Source organism: Carlito syrichta, unplaced genomic scaffold (genome assembly GCF_000164805.1).
Source record: "Carlito syrichta isolate Samal-C Ts95f unplaced genomic scaffold, Tarsius_syrichta-2.0.1 Scaffold65451, whole genome shotgun sequence".
NCBI classification, from domain to species: domain Eukaryota; kingdom Metazoa; phylum Chordata; class Mammalia; order Primates; family Tarsiidae; genus Carlito; species Carlito syrichta.
The window spans coordinates 772,547-789,441 of record NW_007009547.1 but is presented as its reverse complement, the minus strand read 5'-3'; the positions used below and the strand labels follow the sequence as shown (position 1 = coordinate 789,441).

The following is a 16,895-nucleotide window of genomic DNA, read 5'->3' as shown; positions in this document are numbered from 1 at the left end:
TCTTTTAAAATGATTTTTATAATTTTAAAATAAAGTTTACTGTGTGTTATTTGTGAAGCAGAGTAAAGAATAACAGAGTGGCTCGCTAATCTGCTAGCATTTTGTTTGCATCTTTTTGTCCGTGTATTTGTCTTCACAAGTGTTGAAATACTATTAAATATAAAAACCTCGTAATTTTATATTTTACTTAAAATCACAGAAAACATTTTGTATGTTATTAATAAACATTCTTCAGAAAGATCATTCTAGTGACATTTTCCATCTTTTACTTTACTGAGTTACTTTCCCATTGTTGCTTAAAATTTTTGTTGGAAAAATCTTTATAAATATCTCTTTTCTTTTTGAGTTGGAGTCTCACTCCGTAGCCCAGGCTAGAATGCAGTAGCACGCTCACGGCCACCCCAGGGTCGACCTGCTGGGCTCCGGCGATCTTTCCTACCTCAGCCTTACAAGTAGTCAGCTATATCTTTGACAATCATTTTATGATTCTGGAATAGAATTCTGAGAGTAGAGTTACTCAGTTAAAGTATTTGGACACATAACTTTTGACAGATATTCCTAGTTGTTTTCCAGAGTAGTCCAACTTCCACTGCTGTGACCTCAGCACATGAATGCAAAAAAGGCAAACTTTAAAAAGACAGTGGGCCAGGCACGGTGGCTCAGGCCTATAATCCCAGCACTTGGGGAGGGTGATGTGAAAGGATTGCCTGAGCCCAGGGGTTCGAGACCAACCAACTTGGTGAGACCTTGTGTCTACAATAAATAAATAAATAAATAAATAAACAAACAAACAAATAAATAAATAACATATGCCTGTGGTTCTAGCTACTTGGAGGGCTGAGGCGGAAGGATTGCCTGAGCCCAGTAGATCAAAACTGTGGTGGCCATGAGCGTGCCACTGCATTCCAGCCTGAGCAACAGGGTGAGACTCCAACTCAAAAAAAAAAAAGGACAATGTTTGAGAATGTCTATAGCACTAGATGTCAAAAATAAGGTGAGTTTTGCTGGACACAGTGGCTCATGTCTGTAATCCCAGCAATTTCAGAGGCCAGGGCGGGAAGATCACTTGAGCCTAGGAATTCAAGACCAGCCTGTGCAACATAGCAAGATCTTGTCTCTACAAAAAAAAAAATTAAAATAATTAGCCAGATGTGGTGGCAGGTACCTGTAGACCCAGCTACTCGGGAGGCTGAGGTGACAGGATCACTTGAGCCCAGGAGGTTGAGACTGCAGTGAGCTATGATCATGCCACTGTACTCCAGCCTGGACAACAGAGTGAAACTCTGACTCAAAAAAAAAAGGTAGGTTTACTGACACAATCTCTCTTAGCATCAGTGTTTTACAATTTTTTTTAAACATGGGATCTTACATGTTCTCACTCATAATTGGACCATGAATAACTACCATAATACTATAAGAAAAGGATTGACAGTAGCGGGAGACTGGGGTGGGGGGTGGGGAAAGGTGGGATTGACAGTAATTGAAATCTGCCTGGGGAAGAGGGGGCAAACCTCATCAACAAGGATACCTGCAAGATGAATATTTGTATACCTAACCCTGAATTGTATCCCGCAATTTTAAAATAAAAAAATTTAAAAGTTAAAAAAATAAAATAAAATAAATAAAACATGGGATCTTGCTATGCTGCCCAAGCTGGTATCAAATTCCTGGGTTCAAGCAATCCTTCTGTTTCAGCATCCTAGATAGCTAGTATTACAGGTATGAGCCATCATGCCTGGCTACAATCCTCATAACGTAAGGCAAATCTGTTTTGAATTCCATCTGGTGAGTTTGGCCTCAGAAATGCCTTACATTATAGTCTTGTCAGTCCATGTTTCAAAAACATGGATTTCAACAATAGCATTATAAAGATGCCCCAGGAGGTAAACATTTCTGGTGAGGGCAGATATACTGTTTTTCTTTAACTGTGTTGAATGTTCTTCTCATTTTTACAAGGATTACCCCTGCACAGACGATGTATCACTCATCCAACCTCTCAACTGAAGAACTTAAACATTTAGTTCTTTTCACTTGAGTTTAAAAATAATACTGTGATAAAATCCTTGAAGGTCGGTGACCACATGAATTAACTATGGGTATACACTGCTAGGAAGATAGCAGTTCTAGAAGCAGTTCCCCTAATACCATGTATGGGTAAGAGAAAACAGTGTCACAGTCCCAGCCAAATCGCATTGCCTCAGGCTACTGTGTGAGACACAGGATTAGTCACAAGGAGAACCAGGTCAGAACGTGTGTATGAATCAGCACAATTAGAAAAATGACCCTTGTGTTGATGGGTCAGCTCCAGTGATTTTGTAGATGTGGGACAGCAGTCTAATGAACTGGCAAAGATTCAAGTCAGACTGCGGAAGGGCCTTTATGCAATCATTCAGTATACAGACGTACAATCTAAGACCTAAAGACGTCCAGTGAGATGCCCAATAACCCATGGCTACTCAGTGGCTATCTGGGTCTCAAATGAGACCTTCTGATTGCACTTTCAATGCTCACTCTAGTACTGCCTTAGCTGCATCTCTGGCCCATGTTATGGGATGTCAGCAATGTCCATGGGACTTGGTAGAAGAACTGGTTGAAAAAGAAACTTGGACACATGAGAAGACAACCATTATTACTCCTTATGTTTCTGCCACCTATACATAGTGGAATTTTCTGGTGCACCCCAGAAGCCAAAGCCCCTCTCTTCATATTCGTCTCTCAGAAGGAGATAAAATTTATTTAAGAATTCATTTCCCTAGCTCCTTATTTACAGCAAGGCCCCATGCATGAAAGGATGACTATAGCAAGATTCTTTTCCGATGAGATGCAAACCAATCTGCAGTGAAACACGAAACCAGGGATCTGTAATTTTCTGATCTCGATCTCATTAAATGTCAACAATGTGCCATCGCATTAACTTATTTTTGTGTAATTGTATAAACACAGTTTTGTCGGTTCAAAGCACTTGGAAGTATTTTATTATGCATTCTTCCTGGTGGTGCAATATTGACCACATGCCAAGGCTGAAAAATAACTAACTTATTCATGAGCTAGTGATAATTTGGATTTGTAGGAAGAAAGCTAGACTAAAGCCTTTAATTCATCACCATTTCATCTTACTTTAGACAATAGCGTAATAAAGAAGGACTCACAACCATATTCTTGGATGCAAAAGCCGGGAACAAGGGATGACACTCAATGTCCTCCTTGCTTTCTTCCTTCCTGTCTCCTCATAGGTTGAATTTAATTTAATTTTAATTGATATGCATTGAATAGGGCCTGTGTCGAAGGAAGAGAAGAAGATCAGGCCCATTTCCAGTTCTCTAGGAGTTTAGGTTCCTGGAGATGAGATAGGCATATAAATAACTTTAACTATGAGGCAGAATGGCAGAGTGCCACAATGACCACAGAAGGACTAGGTGCTACAGGATAGAGGAAAGTCTTTTTTTTTTTTGAGTTGGAATCTCACTCTGTCACCCAGGATAGAGTGCAGTAATACTCTCAGAGCCAGCCACTACAACCTCGACTTTGTGGGCTCAGGCGATCCTTCCACCTCAGCCTTCCAAATCATTGGAACTACAGGCGGCACCACCATGCCTGGCTAATTTTTTTATTTTTTGTAGAGATTTTGTCTCACCATGTTGTCCGGGTTGGTCTCAAACCCATGGACTCAGGCAATCCCCTCTCGCCTCCACCTCCCAAAGGGCTGGTATTACAGGCGTGAGCCACCGTGCCTGGCCAAGGAAAGTTATTTTGTCTGAGAGATTCTAGAAAGCTACAAGGAAAAGGTTGCATCTGAGCTGGGCCTGGAAATGGGATAGGATTTTAGCTGATGAAATGAATTCTATAGAGAAAGTACTCTGACCCATGTGAGTCAAAACTCGTGGCAGCAATGCGCAAGAGCAGGACATGGGGTTGTGGTGAGTAATCCAGTGTGAGCATCAGACATTATGATCTCTGACCACAAGAAAATCAGCTCTAGGCAGAGGTCTCATCCAGCACTGAATCTTCATTGCCCCAAACAGTACCCAGCACATAACGAGCGTCTTGTCTTAGTCCATTCAGGCTGCTATAACAAACCACCTCAGACTAGGTAATTTATAAATAGAAATTGATCTTACAGTTCTAGATCTTCAGAAGTCTCATCAAGGTGACAGCAGATTCAGTGTCTGATGAGAACTCACTGTCTCCTTCAAAGATGGCATCTTCTTGAGGCATCCTCCTAGCAAGCAACTCTCTCAGGCCTCTTTAATAAGGGCACTAATCCCATTCATGACCTTATCACCTCCTGCAAGCCTCTCATCTTAATACGATTGTGCTGGGGATTCAGTTTCAACTTATGAATTCTGGAGGGATACAAGCATTGACACCATATCAGTGCCCCATAATTGAATGAATGAATTCTTAGGAAAGGGGTACTGCTTCAACTGGTTATTCCTGCTACAGAGGCAGGGAACCATTCAAATTACTTCCAGCAGTGGGGGTGGGGTGGGTGAGAAGGTGGGCCATTTTAAGAATATATTTGGTCTGGAATGATGGAAGCAACTCTAGGGACCCCTGATTATCTCCAGACCCAGTCACAGGGTATTGACCTCTGACATGCTTTTGTGCACCCTTTGCGTCTCCTCATTTTTAACCAGCTTCTTCTGCTTCATCCAGGACTCTGCTCCAGTGCAGCTGTGGCCTGGAACTGGCCATGGTAGTCACTGTGACCCCTCTCTCCACATCACAGCATTCCCTCTGAGTCTACTGTTTGTTACCTTTCCATTTCTAATCCTAGGAGTAGGAACCTTGTTGGCCTGGCCCATATTTCCACACCAGGCTACAAGATGTCCATGCCTTCTTCATCCAATGATGCTGGACTGGGGAGTGGCCAGCAGAGTCCGTGCACAAAAGTGTCTCCCTTGACAACAGGGATATTGCACACCTGTAGAAGGAATAGAGGCAAGTTAGACTTAAGCCAATTGACTGAGGAATTAGAGCTGTATTCAGTAGGCACAATGTTGTGGAAGGCTTTCTCCAAGACTGTGGGCAGCTGGCTCTATATTCCTCCACATCCTCAGATTCTACCCTGCCACTGCCCAGCAGCCTAACCAACTCATTATCCTCAAATCTCTTTTAAAAACTTTCACAGTGTTTCACCCCCAGAATTCATCTCACCATTCTCAATTTGGTTTCATCACTCTCTGTCTATGCGCTCTTCATTTCCAAATGAAATTTTTGGATCATCTTGCCAACTTCAAAATTTTGGAATTTTGATGGGCACTATATTGAAACTGTAGACTAATTTAAGAAGTATTGCCATCTTACCATCTTTTGATCCATGAAGATGGGTAGTCTTTCATTTATTTGGCTTCTTTCAAAAATATTTTGTAGTTTTCAGTGTATACATCTTATAGTTCTTTTGTTCCATTTATTCTAAAATATTTTATTCTTTGTGATGCTGTTGAAAATGGAATTTTTGCTGGGTACAGCAGATCACACCTGTAATCCCAGCACTTTGGGAGTCCAAGGTAAGAGGATTGTTTGAGCCCAAGGATTCAAGACCAGCCTGGGCAATATCGTGATACTTTGTCTCAACAAAAACAAAAATAATAATAAATTGTCCAGGCATGGTGGTACACATCTGTAGTCCTAGCTACTTAGGAGGCTGAGGTGACAGGAGGATCACCTGAGCCTGGGAGATTGAGGCTGCAATAAGCTGTGATAGTGCCACTGCACTCCAGCCTGGGTGACAGAGTGAGACTCTGGCTAAAAAAAAAAGAAAAGAAATTTTTTAATTTAATTTTTTGAATGTTCATTGATAGTATATAGAAACACAATTGATTTTTGTATGATCTTGTATCCTATAACCTTGTCGAACTCATTGTCCTCTTTTTTGTGTGTGTGTATTCTTTAGAATTTTCTCTATGTAAGATTATGTTATCTGTAAATAGAAATATTTTCTTTCTTTCCAGTCTGGATGACTTTCTCTTTCTTGCCTGGATGAACTCTCCAGTACAATGTGGCAGTCAATGAGAACAGAGATCCTAGTCTTACATCTGAACTTAGAGGAAAAGCTTTAAGTCTTTCACTATTAAACATGATATCAGCTTTGGGTTTTTTAATAGATGCACTTTATCAGGTTAAGGAAGTTCCCTTTCATTCCTAGTTTGTTGATTAGTTGAGTTTTAAAAATTTGTTGTTTGTTTTAAAAAATTGATGTTTTATAATCATAAATGGATGTTAGCTTTTTCCTGAAATTACTGAATCTATAAATTTTGTCTTTTATTCCATTAATATAGTGTATTACATTAATTGATTTTCAAATGTTAAGCCAACCTTGCATTCCTGAAATAAGTCCCTTTTTGTCATGGTGTATACTTCTTTTTATATGTTGCCAGATTTAGTTTTCTAGCATTTTGTTCAGGATTTTGACATCTACATTCTTCAGGGATACTGAAATTTGTGAAGAACTAGTATTCTCTTAATGTTTGATAGATTTCAGTAATAAAGTCATCTTGTCCTGGTCTTTTGTGAGAAGTTTTAAAATTACCTTTTTTTAGATTGGAAAACATAGTTGATTTAGAAAGTAAATTAAAGAGCGAGAGAGAGGAGAGTCAACTTCCCAAGGTAAAGGAGAGGGTCAAAGCCTAAAATTACCTTTTTACTTGGTATAGGTCTATTTAGAGTTTCTATTTATTTTTGAGTCAATTCAGGTAATTTTTGTGTTTTACCCATTTCATCTAGCTTGTCTAATTTGTTGGCATACTAGAGTGTTTCCTTATAATCCTTTTTATTTCTATGAAGTCAGTAGTGATGGCCTTTCATTCATAATTTTAGTAATTTTAATATTCTCTCTTTTTTCTTGATTAGTCTTGCTAATAAAGACTTTCCCATTTTGTTGATCTTTTCAAAGAACCAACTTTTGAAATTGTTGATGTTATTTGTTATGCTCTCTATTTTACTTATTTCTGTTATTATTTCTTTCCTTCTACTTGTTTTGCATTTAGTTTTTCTTTTACTAGCTTCTTAAGGATACTTTTAGTCTATTGATTTGAAATTGTTCTTCTTTAATATAGGCATTTACAGCTCTAAGCTTCCCTCTGTGCACTATTTTAGTTATATCCCATAAGTTTTGGTATGTTGAGTTTTCCTTTGTATTTATCTCAAAGTATTTTCTAAATTCCTGTCAAGTTTTTGTTTGACTCAGTTATTTAGGAGTGTGTGGTTTAATCTTTACTAGCTTGTGTATTTTCTTACTTCAATACAGCTTTGTTCCATCCGCCTCTTCTGTGCTCTTATTGACAAATATGTTACATTTCTATATGTTATAAAATCAACAATACAATTAGATACATATTGTTTTGTACAACTGTTCTTTCAAATTAGTCAAGAGAAGAAAAATGAAGACATATGTAATTATGCATTTTTATCATTACCTACATAATTTCCTCTACTGGGACTCTTTGATGTCCTTATCAGATTTTTCCTCCTTGCTTTTATCTTTTGATCTAGCTACCTAGAGTTTGCCCCTGGGTCTGCATAAGACATTTCTTAGTCAAAGATTGTGCTTAAGCCCCTTCATCAGATTTCTGCCCTTTACTATTGTATGTGTGTATAGCCCAGAGGTTGCTATCACATGTTGGGGAATTTACATTTTGGGGGTTCTGCATTCAGCCAGGGACTAGTAGATTGGGTTTCTCTCTCTCTGATCACTCCTGAGAGGGCCCAGCCTTGAAAATGCATACACTCTTCCAGATTACTAGGAATAAGGGTGATTTTAGTTTTAAGCCTGGCTTCCTAAGGTTCATTTCTGAAATTGAATCACTTATTTTTTAGCTGATGTTTGCTCAGAGGCTGTGTTTAAGCCCCTTATGCCAGCGAGGCTCCTACCTTGTGTTGACTGGTCTGTGAGTGGCTTAGGGAAAATTTTAAGGTATGCCCTACAGCTTCCCTGGGCCAGATTGAGTAAAGAGGAATTGTCTTGGGCCACACATAAATGATATAAGATCGTCAGTGTATATACATAATAAGGTTTATTTTATGTTGTATATTTTTTATTATAAAGTTTATTAAAATGAGAACAATATAAAACTAGTGGGAAATTTGACCTTGCTTTTGTAAAACTAATCTATCAATGTCTGATTCAATGGAAGTGGTCACAACTCTTAGTGAGTTCGCAAGGTGCTCATCAGAATGTTTGTCCAAATTTTCCTCTTCTTGTGCTTCATAATTGAAAACAGCTACTCACAAATGTATGTGCTGCCAAAAAGCGATGTCATGAACAAGGTGTGATTGTGAACTTCAAAAATGGAACTCCACCTATGGTCATGAAGAAAATAAACGCTAAAAAACATATGTTAAGAGATTTTGTGGAGCTGCATTACTAGCTGCCCTGGGCCGCATGCAGCCCGCAAGCCATGGGTTGGACATTCCTGCCCTACATTCTGCTCTGACTGGCCTTGAGTGGGTGCAGTCCAATGCATATGCACAGCCTTCCCAACACCCAGAGCTGACTCGGGTCTCAGGAGCTCTCTTCTGGGCTCTTGCCATGATTCTATTACATTTACGGCAGCTCTGCTGTTTCAACTGAGTGGTGGATCTACAGTCTCCTTTCTTGCTCTCCATCAGGATCTCTGTTGTTTTTGACAATACCCTTTGGCCTGCAGTTCTCCAGGTTCTGTTCAAATAAAGTCAGTCCACTCAGGCAGAGCTGCATTGCTCTTCACCCTGATGGCCTTTTCCCTGGAAAAAGCCCTGAGCTCTGAAATGGAGGGTAGAAACCCTGTTCTGGGAATGACATCCTTGCTCTCCAAGTGAGCATTGAGGGAGGACGAGGTGGCAGTCCCTGGTCTTCTTGGCTTGCCTCCTTTAGCATGGAATGTCCACCTCATGAGAGGGCAATGAGGTCCCATATTCATGGCCTGCTGTAGAGTTTCAGTCTTGCAAGTGGAAGGAGGCCCTAGGCCCCTTAGCCACTTTTGCCTGGGGAAAAATGAGACATGAAGAAACCCATCCCTCCTAAGATGAAAATGTAGCCTCAGACAGGGCATTGAGGAGACAGGGAACCTCCCTCTTCTGGGCTATATCTGCCTAGGGCCCAGAATAGAGCTTCTGGAATCTGGAGCTGTACGGGAGGAGGGGTATGGGAGGTCATGGCTCAAATGCCACAGACTTTGGCTGTTCTGGCCATTATGTAGTATTTTCTTTAATGAATGTCTCTCCATTTGCTGTATGTCCTTAGGACAGTTTCCAGAGATTTAACATGATTGTATTTTGTTTTTGAAAATAATTTTCCCTGGTTTAATTGATGCGTTACTGAGGAGAATGTCTACAGAGCTTGTTCCTCTGTGCCTCTGGAATTCCTGCTGGCTTGGTATGCCTTCTGGAGTAGGAACGAATGACTGCATCGCTAGTTCACAGGGCATTACATAAACCCCTTGACACACACTGGGCATGTGGCCTAGACCAACCTAATTTCATGCCATGATTTCTTAAGTCCTAAGCATAAAATAAACTCAAGCAATTTGTTCTGTTCTATGTGTACCAAATTGGTTAGCAAGACTTTGCTTTTATTTCTAATGAAGGAAACATGTGAGTTCACTTTTTCAGTGTGGCTTCAGTGAAACATTCAGAGAAAAAGGAGTTTACCTTTAGAAACCTTCTAAAGAACATTAAAGCTTACAAATCAAATAAACTTTCCCAAATTGCAATTGTATTTATATGAAAAGTCCTTGGGTGTACTGAAACATTCAAGAATGCATAACTTGCTTTAAATTTCAAGTTTAATATTAATTTTATAATTTTCCAATAATTTTTTCTAGCAGAAATTTAAGTGTCTTTTAAAGCTTTAGGGGCCTTTCAGACTTACTCAGACACATCACTTGGTCTCTCCTAGATTACATTAAATTAGATCCACAGTCCTAGACTGTCACTCTCCCTTATATTACTCAGACATTCACATACCATTTTTATTATTTTCGCCATATTTCTACATTTTTTCTGTATTTGTGTATCATCTGCACTTCTTCACTTAACATTTTTCTTTGTAACGCATTTTAAAGTATTTATTTTTTTCTTTTTTTTTTTTTGAGTTGGAGTCTCACTCTGTCACCCAGACTGGAGTGCAGTGGCCGCTCCCGGCCACTGCAGCCTCGACCTGCTGGACTCCGGCGATCCTTTCGCCTCAGCCTTCCAAGTAGCTGGAACTACAGGCGTGCGCTACCACACCTGGCTAATTTTTGATTTATTGTAGAGATGAAGTCTTGCTGCCCAGGCGGGTCGCGAACCCGCGGGCTCAGGCAATCCACTCACTTCAGCCTCCCAAAGGTGCGGGATTACAGGTTGAGCCACCAAGCCCGGCTAAGTATTTATTTCTAAATGCATTCATTTTCAAAACATTTATCAATAGGGCAAATAGCCAATTAGTTAATATAACGAAAATAAAATTTGCTCAAATTTCTAGCTAGATGTTGTTAAAAGCTCTGAGGTTGAGGCCTACTTTCTCTGTAAAAAAAAAACAAAAAAACTATGTAAACTGAGTGCTGTGGCTCATGCCTGTAACTCAGTTATTTGGGAGACTGAGGCAGGAATATCACCTGAGGACAGGAGTTCAAGACCAACTTGGGCAATACAGCTAAACCTCCATCTCTCTCTCTCTCTCTCTTTTTTTTTTTTTTAACAGAGAACTGTGTAATAGCCATATTTAATTAGTGCTTACTGTCATAAGCACTTTAAACATGGTATCTCATTTAATATTCATAACAGCTGTATAAGGTAGATTGTTTCCCCTGTTTTACCCAACAGGAAACTGAGGTACAAAATAGAGTAGATGGCAGAGTCAGGATCAGGAGGCAGTCTGGAGTCAGTGCATAACAGCCGTACTCCTGCTTATTAGATAATATTAAAGAGAAGTGATCCTTTATGATTTAATGTCATCTCTGCCTCACTACATTGGCAGTACAAGGCCTTACTAGGAAGCACTGGTCTCAGAGGATGTCTAGACACCCTGGAGAAAGGCATCTTCCTTCCACACTCAAGAGACATGTGGTCATCGCCTTTTGGAAATGCGCATTTTATATCGGCCTCTAGAAGGTGCTCAAAGTCCTGCGGCAAAGACTCTTTTAAGCTTTAACATCGTATTTCTCAAGCTTATTGCATCTCAGAATTCTTTTAAAGAGGAACGTGTGTTCCTATCTCAGATTTGAATGTTCTATGGTGCAGTTTGGGAATCACCAGATTCATCTGAGCATTTAGAATGAAATTCATTTCATTCAAAAATATTCCTAATATATAATAAAGGTGAAGAAGCCATTTCTTCCTTGAAAGGGGTTACAGATATTCAAATCGAGTTTCCGTTACTAAATGAAATTTCTTATGCCATCAAATCCAGATAACTTCAGAATGTTACCCGCTTTCCAAAACTCCTTCTAGTTCTTCCATGTCCCCTTCCTACTCAAGCAACAGCAGCAAGTTCCACCAGGTGACGATCTTCCTCATAGCCAGTTTCACTGGGCGACATCAGCAGTCACCGGCAAACAAAATCCTGGGCATTTGAATACAGTAAAGAAGCTACCACCATGGGCACTCTGGGTTCAGAGTTCAGTAAACGCGGAAGTTATTTCAACAAGTTTACAAAAAAGGGAAATCGCCTTGTGAGGGAATGATGTATGTGATAAATAATGCACTTCCCATTGTCACCACTGACATCTACTTCAGTGTGTGAGCTGCTCAGCAAGTCTAAAGAACTCAGTTTCTTTCTCTCTCTCTCTTTTTTTTTTTTGAGTTAGAGTCTCACTCTGTTGCCCAGGCTGAAGTGCAGTGGCATGCTCACGGCCGCTGCAGCCTCAACCTGCTGGGCTCAGGTGATCCCTCTGCCTCAACCTTCCAAGTAGCTGGAATCACACGCATGAATCATCATGCCCAGCTAATTTTTTGGCTTATTGTAGAGTTAAGGTTCCGCCAAGTTTCCCAGGCTGGTCTCGAATCCCTGGACTCAGGTAATCCTCTTTCCTCCACCACCCAAAGTGCAGGGATTACATGTGTGAACCACCGTACCTGGCCGAACTGTTTTTCGGTCAAGAAAACCAAGGCCTTGGGAGGCTGATTCAAAAAACAAACAAACAAACAAAAAACCAAAAGAAAAACAAGGCCCAATGGATGATGTGTGCTCATTGTACTGCTTTCACCAGGAGGGACACAGTGGCATCGAGGGCAGCTGTAAGAGTGCACCACTCCATGTGGGATACACCTCTTGTGACATCAGGCCTTTGGAAATTCTGGCCACCTCACTGCTTCCATGTTTCCATTGGCAGGAGCATGTTTGAGTTCAGGGCACTCAATGGCTCCAGCTGTCTTGTCAGGAGTCCTACAGTGAAGCCCTCTTTGGTCTAAGGTGGTCCCTTCTTCCCTATGTCCCTCTATTCTCAGGGCAGGGTTTCTCTTGTCTTGCTCTTTTTTCTAGAGGTTGTTGTGTCTATAAGAAACAGTTGCCTTCTTGTTTGCTTTTATTGTTAAATTTTTATTTTATTATAGAGATGTGAGGTCCAAGTAAGGATTAGCTACACAAGTAGGCTGCATGCAGGTGAAGTTTGGGCCTCCAACTGGCCCTCACTTCCCCTAGTAAAAGACCAGACACCCTTTGTGTTGTTCTGTGGCCCCTGCTCCCACCCCTGGCGGTGCCCAGTGACTGTGATCCCTTCCTTGTGCTAACGTGATTAATGTTCAGGTCCCACTTATGAGTGAGAACATATGGTATTCAGTTCTTTGTTTCTGTGATAGATCACTAAGTATGATGGTCTCCAACACCATCGAATTTGCTGCAAAGTTCATGATTTTGTTCTTTATGGCTGCATAATACTCCATCGTGTACATGTACCACATTCACCTTCTTTTTCCTCTCATCTGCCTTTAAGAAGTAGGAGGAATAGAGTCTCTGATGGGGCACCTGAGGAGCCTGCTCTTTCAGCCTGCAAACAGGGCACCTGGGACAATGTCCTATTTACCAGGTGGTGGCAAGGGCTTCTGCGAAGAGCCCCTGAAAAAAGATCAGGGACACTTACCACTTCCAAACTTACCATAAATTCATAAGCTTTGATTTAGGAATCTAGTGGATATGAAAAAAATGATCTGATGAAGAGACAGAGTTGATAGTCAAGCGTTGCATCCTCAACTTGAAAACAGAGGCAGAGTTTTAAATTGGCACTCCTCAGTTTCCTGTCAGGAACTTGATCACCAAACAGATGAGGTTTACCACCTCCTCCCAACCCACAGCTCATACAGCATCATTTAAGAGCTAAAAAAAAAAAAATGGAAAATAAAAACAGATGAACAAAAACAGAAATAACTAAACTCTGGGAATAGAATTGCTTAACCATTTCTTTGCATTTTTATTGATTTTTTTTAAAAAAAAGTCTGCCCAGTTACGACAATGAAATGGGAAACCACAATTACAATTCACAAACTGCAGCATGAAAAACAACACACACCCCATCAGGAATAACATCAAACCCTTTCCTTTTTATTCATTCAAAAGAGAGTCCAATACACAAGTGTCAAATATGAGCACTGTCATTTTTTTTTTCTTAGAAGGGGGAAAAAACATTTATTCTGGCAGCGCTTTTACAATTCCAGGAAGTGGTTTTGATACCACAAGTTGCAGGAATAGAAACCATAACAAACTTGGAGGGCATTTGTTTGAGAGGCAAGGGACGCCTTGGGTGAAAAACATTCCTCTTGTGCTTAGTGAATCGCCTGTCAGCCTTGGCTGGCTGCTGAGTCTTCCCAGGTGTGGAAAGAGAAAAGGGAATTTCCTGCTTAGACAGCTGAAAATTCCTGTAGAGCAGTGTTTTCTGTGTCTCCAACCCTCCCCCCATCCTGAAGCAAGTTCTTGAGCTTCTGTGGAGCATCTTTGGGTCACATGACCTTCCATCATGTTAACCTTTTTGCTAAAACACATGTGATACCAAGGTTTCTTCTTATACTGCTTCTCTAGGGTTCAGATGACAGCACAACACATCACTTGTCAAAAATATCAGCTATTAAGAATGTGGGCATTTATGTTCACGGTAATATAGCAAATACTTTGCAGGGTGTGTCACCCAAAGGATTTTTTTTCATTTAATATGGTCCCCTGGGGAGTTAGCCCAAAGTCGCATACTTAAGAGCCTTTTGCTAAAGACCCGTTAAAGCTGGTTAATTTGACAGCTGAGGAACTGTCTCGTGCCAATTCAAAAACTCATACTGCCCAACAATTCAATGGTCCAAAATGCAATTAAATGTTACCATTCAGTTTTACACACACATGTACACGCGCACGCACACACACGAGAACTGTGACAAAAGGATTAACCATATTAATCTTGTGATTCCTAGAAGAAAATGAAATCTCCAACTCCAGGTGTCCTATTCAAGTACTAAAGAACACAAGAATAGTCTGATCCCATTTGCTTTTATGATCCTAAGACACCATACTCGTTTAACTGGAGATTCTGGAGTCAATGAAGCCAACTCCTGGGGCACAAAATAGTCTATTAAAAGTCAATTTGTGATTTCTGGCAAGGCAGCTGCTTGCTTGTTATTTAAAAAAAATATATGTGGAGACTTTGTATACTGTGGCCTTCCAAGAGTCAATACTTTATGAAAGAAGTAAAAGAGTAATACCAGCTGACACTTTTTTTGTCTGACAACACAGTTTTACACATTTTCAATCAACACATGGAAGAGGAGATATAAACAGAGTTCTTTACATTCTTCAAAGAATGAGTTACTATCGCAGCGTATGCTGTTTGGCCCCAATTAGGAGTAGAATAGAGAGTAATTTGTTTGGTTTGCTTCTTAAGTTTTACCTCTTGGAGGTTTTTAAAACAAGGGTTTTACTAGTTCTTGGCAGTAGATCATCAAACCAGAGGCTCTGTATTTATAAACAACCAACATGGGATTATGCTCTCCAGTTAGGTAGTTCACTATCTTAAGGTCTGACAGCCAGATGTGGAGGGCTTGCAAAGTGCCCTGCTAAATTTCACAGACTATTCTAGAAAAGAAAGGTACTCTTTAGGAGAGCTCTTTGTATGATTCAGAACTGACGCCTGATTATCTTAAGTTATTAAAAGACTGGTTTTCCATGGACTCTCTGTTCTCTTTGGCCCCCAAGAATGCCCCACCTCTACCTAGCATTAATGATAGGTGGTGAAACAAAAAGAATAATCCCGCTACCATGCCCGACAATTTATATAGGCAGGGATCTTTATAGAGAAGAAGGGAAAGGACACTGTCTGAAATCCACATTTAAGGTTTTTGCTGATTATTGGCAATCTCTATGAACCAGCAATTAATTCATGGGCTAATAGGTATTTTTATAATCTGAGGAGGATTCAAGAATAAAGAAAAAAGCAAAGAAGTCTTACACTAAAATAAGAAATCAGCCCCATCTTGGCACAGTTCTCATGCAGAATATTGCACCCAGTGTGAACTAACGCTAGAAGCTTCAAACTGTATAAATTTAAATGTATTTGCATATTATAAAAATAAAGATAAACATATACATATTTTACACTAGTTTACGGAACAGCAATGAACGTCAGTCGATCCCTCTTTCACATTTAACAGAACTGAAATCTGAGTGCTCTAAATACTGCCACCTGCACTGAAACTATGGCTTATATGTGCATGGAAAACAAAATCCCTGAGAAGCCATTCGACTTTTTTTTTCTTTTCTTCAAGTAGCACGCTCCTTGGAGGATCACAGTTCTGAGGTTCAGGTTGTAAAACGTTTGCTCTATATCCTCGCCCATCCTTCCCCTGCCCCTCCCACCTCTCTCCTCTGAAAGCACGCTTTGCCACTCAAGTTCACAGAATGCGCTGGGGAGCACGGAGGGGTTGCCAGGGTGAGAGGTGGTCTGGGTGAGTTCGGATGCTCTCTTTCTCCATGGAAATCCCACAGCCACCGGAGTCACTGGTTTCTGTGCTTTTCACCAACGTTCTTCCTATATGGGTGGATGAGAAGAAAGCACAAGAATGACAAAAGGTACTGGACAATGATATCCTCAATTGTAAGAAAAGGAAGTGATGATCTACATCTATTTTCTGTACAGATTTTCATTTTGATGTCTAGTATCCCTTATAAACATGTACATATTGGGCAACTAATGTCCCACAAGGAAAAAAGTTGTTCTAGTAGTAAATTTGCCAAACGTTTTGGTTAGCGATGTTAAATTCGGTTCAGTCATCAAGAGGGAACTGTGCTAATTGGCTTTGACTACTTATTCCATTGTAATTTCAGCTTCACTAGATGTCTAATTAACAACCTCAAACACTGCCACACATGGTTACACAAAGACACACAGTAAATAACCCTCCTGGAATAGGCATAGATACTAAAAAGTAAGATGTCTGTCTAGACTAAAAAGCATGATTTTACTTAAAAATGTTATAGACGAGTTTTGTCAAAATCTGGAGTTTCATGACTATAAAATGAAGAAACTGCTGTACCTTCAGTGAATTAAAGTCGCATTCAATTCAGACAAAATGGTTAGAGGGAAAAATGTCAAACACGGCTATCTCTTATTTCAGTTTTTGCACAAAGGTATGCATCAGATTTTTTTTTTAGAGTTGGAGGTCAGAATATCTTTTAAAAGCATTTTAGTGACATTCAATAAAACATACAAAGACACTGAAAGGAAAGGAAAAAGGAATTATGATCCGTTTTCCCCAAGCCCTCACCTCTCCCAATGCTGCTTAACTTTATGGACACTAAGAATCCAGTATCCACCTAAACCATCTCTCCAGCTCATGGAATTGCCCATGGGCTCATTCAAGCATGATAACAATAACGACATTATCCCAAATAAGGCTCTTCCGTTTACTAACTGTATGCCAGGAATTGCGCCATTCACTCAAATGCGTTATTTGGCTCATCT

The 16,895-nt window shown here is 40.2% G+C and overlaps 1 protein-coding gene across 1 annotated transcript in view; it reads right to left on the bottom strand.

Annotated features, from left to right (window-relative positions):
* Positions 1-13,343: 13,343 nt before the first annotated feature.
* MFHAS1 (malignant fibrous histiocytoma amplified sequence 1) overlaps positions 13,344-16,895 on the bottom strand; it is a gene marked incomplete at its 5' end in the record, with an annotated part of 101,973 nt that continues 98,421 nt past the window's right edge. Inside the window, one exon of the mRNA XM_021709002.1 lies at positions 13,344-15,962. Within this exon, the coding sequence (XP_021564677.1) occupies positions 15,929-15,962 (34 nt within the window). The remainder of the gene's footprint in view (positions 15,963-16,895) is intronic.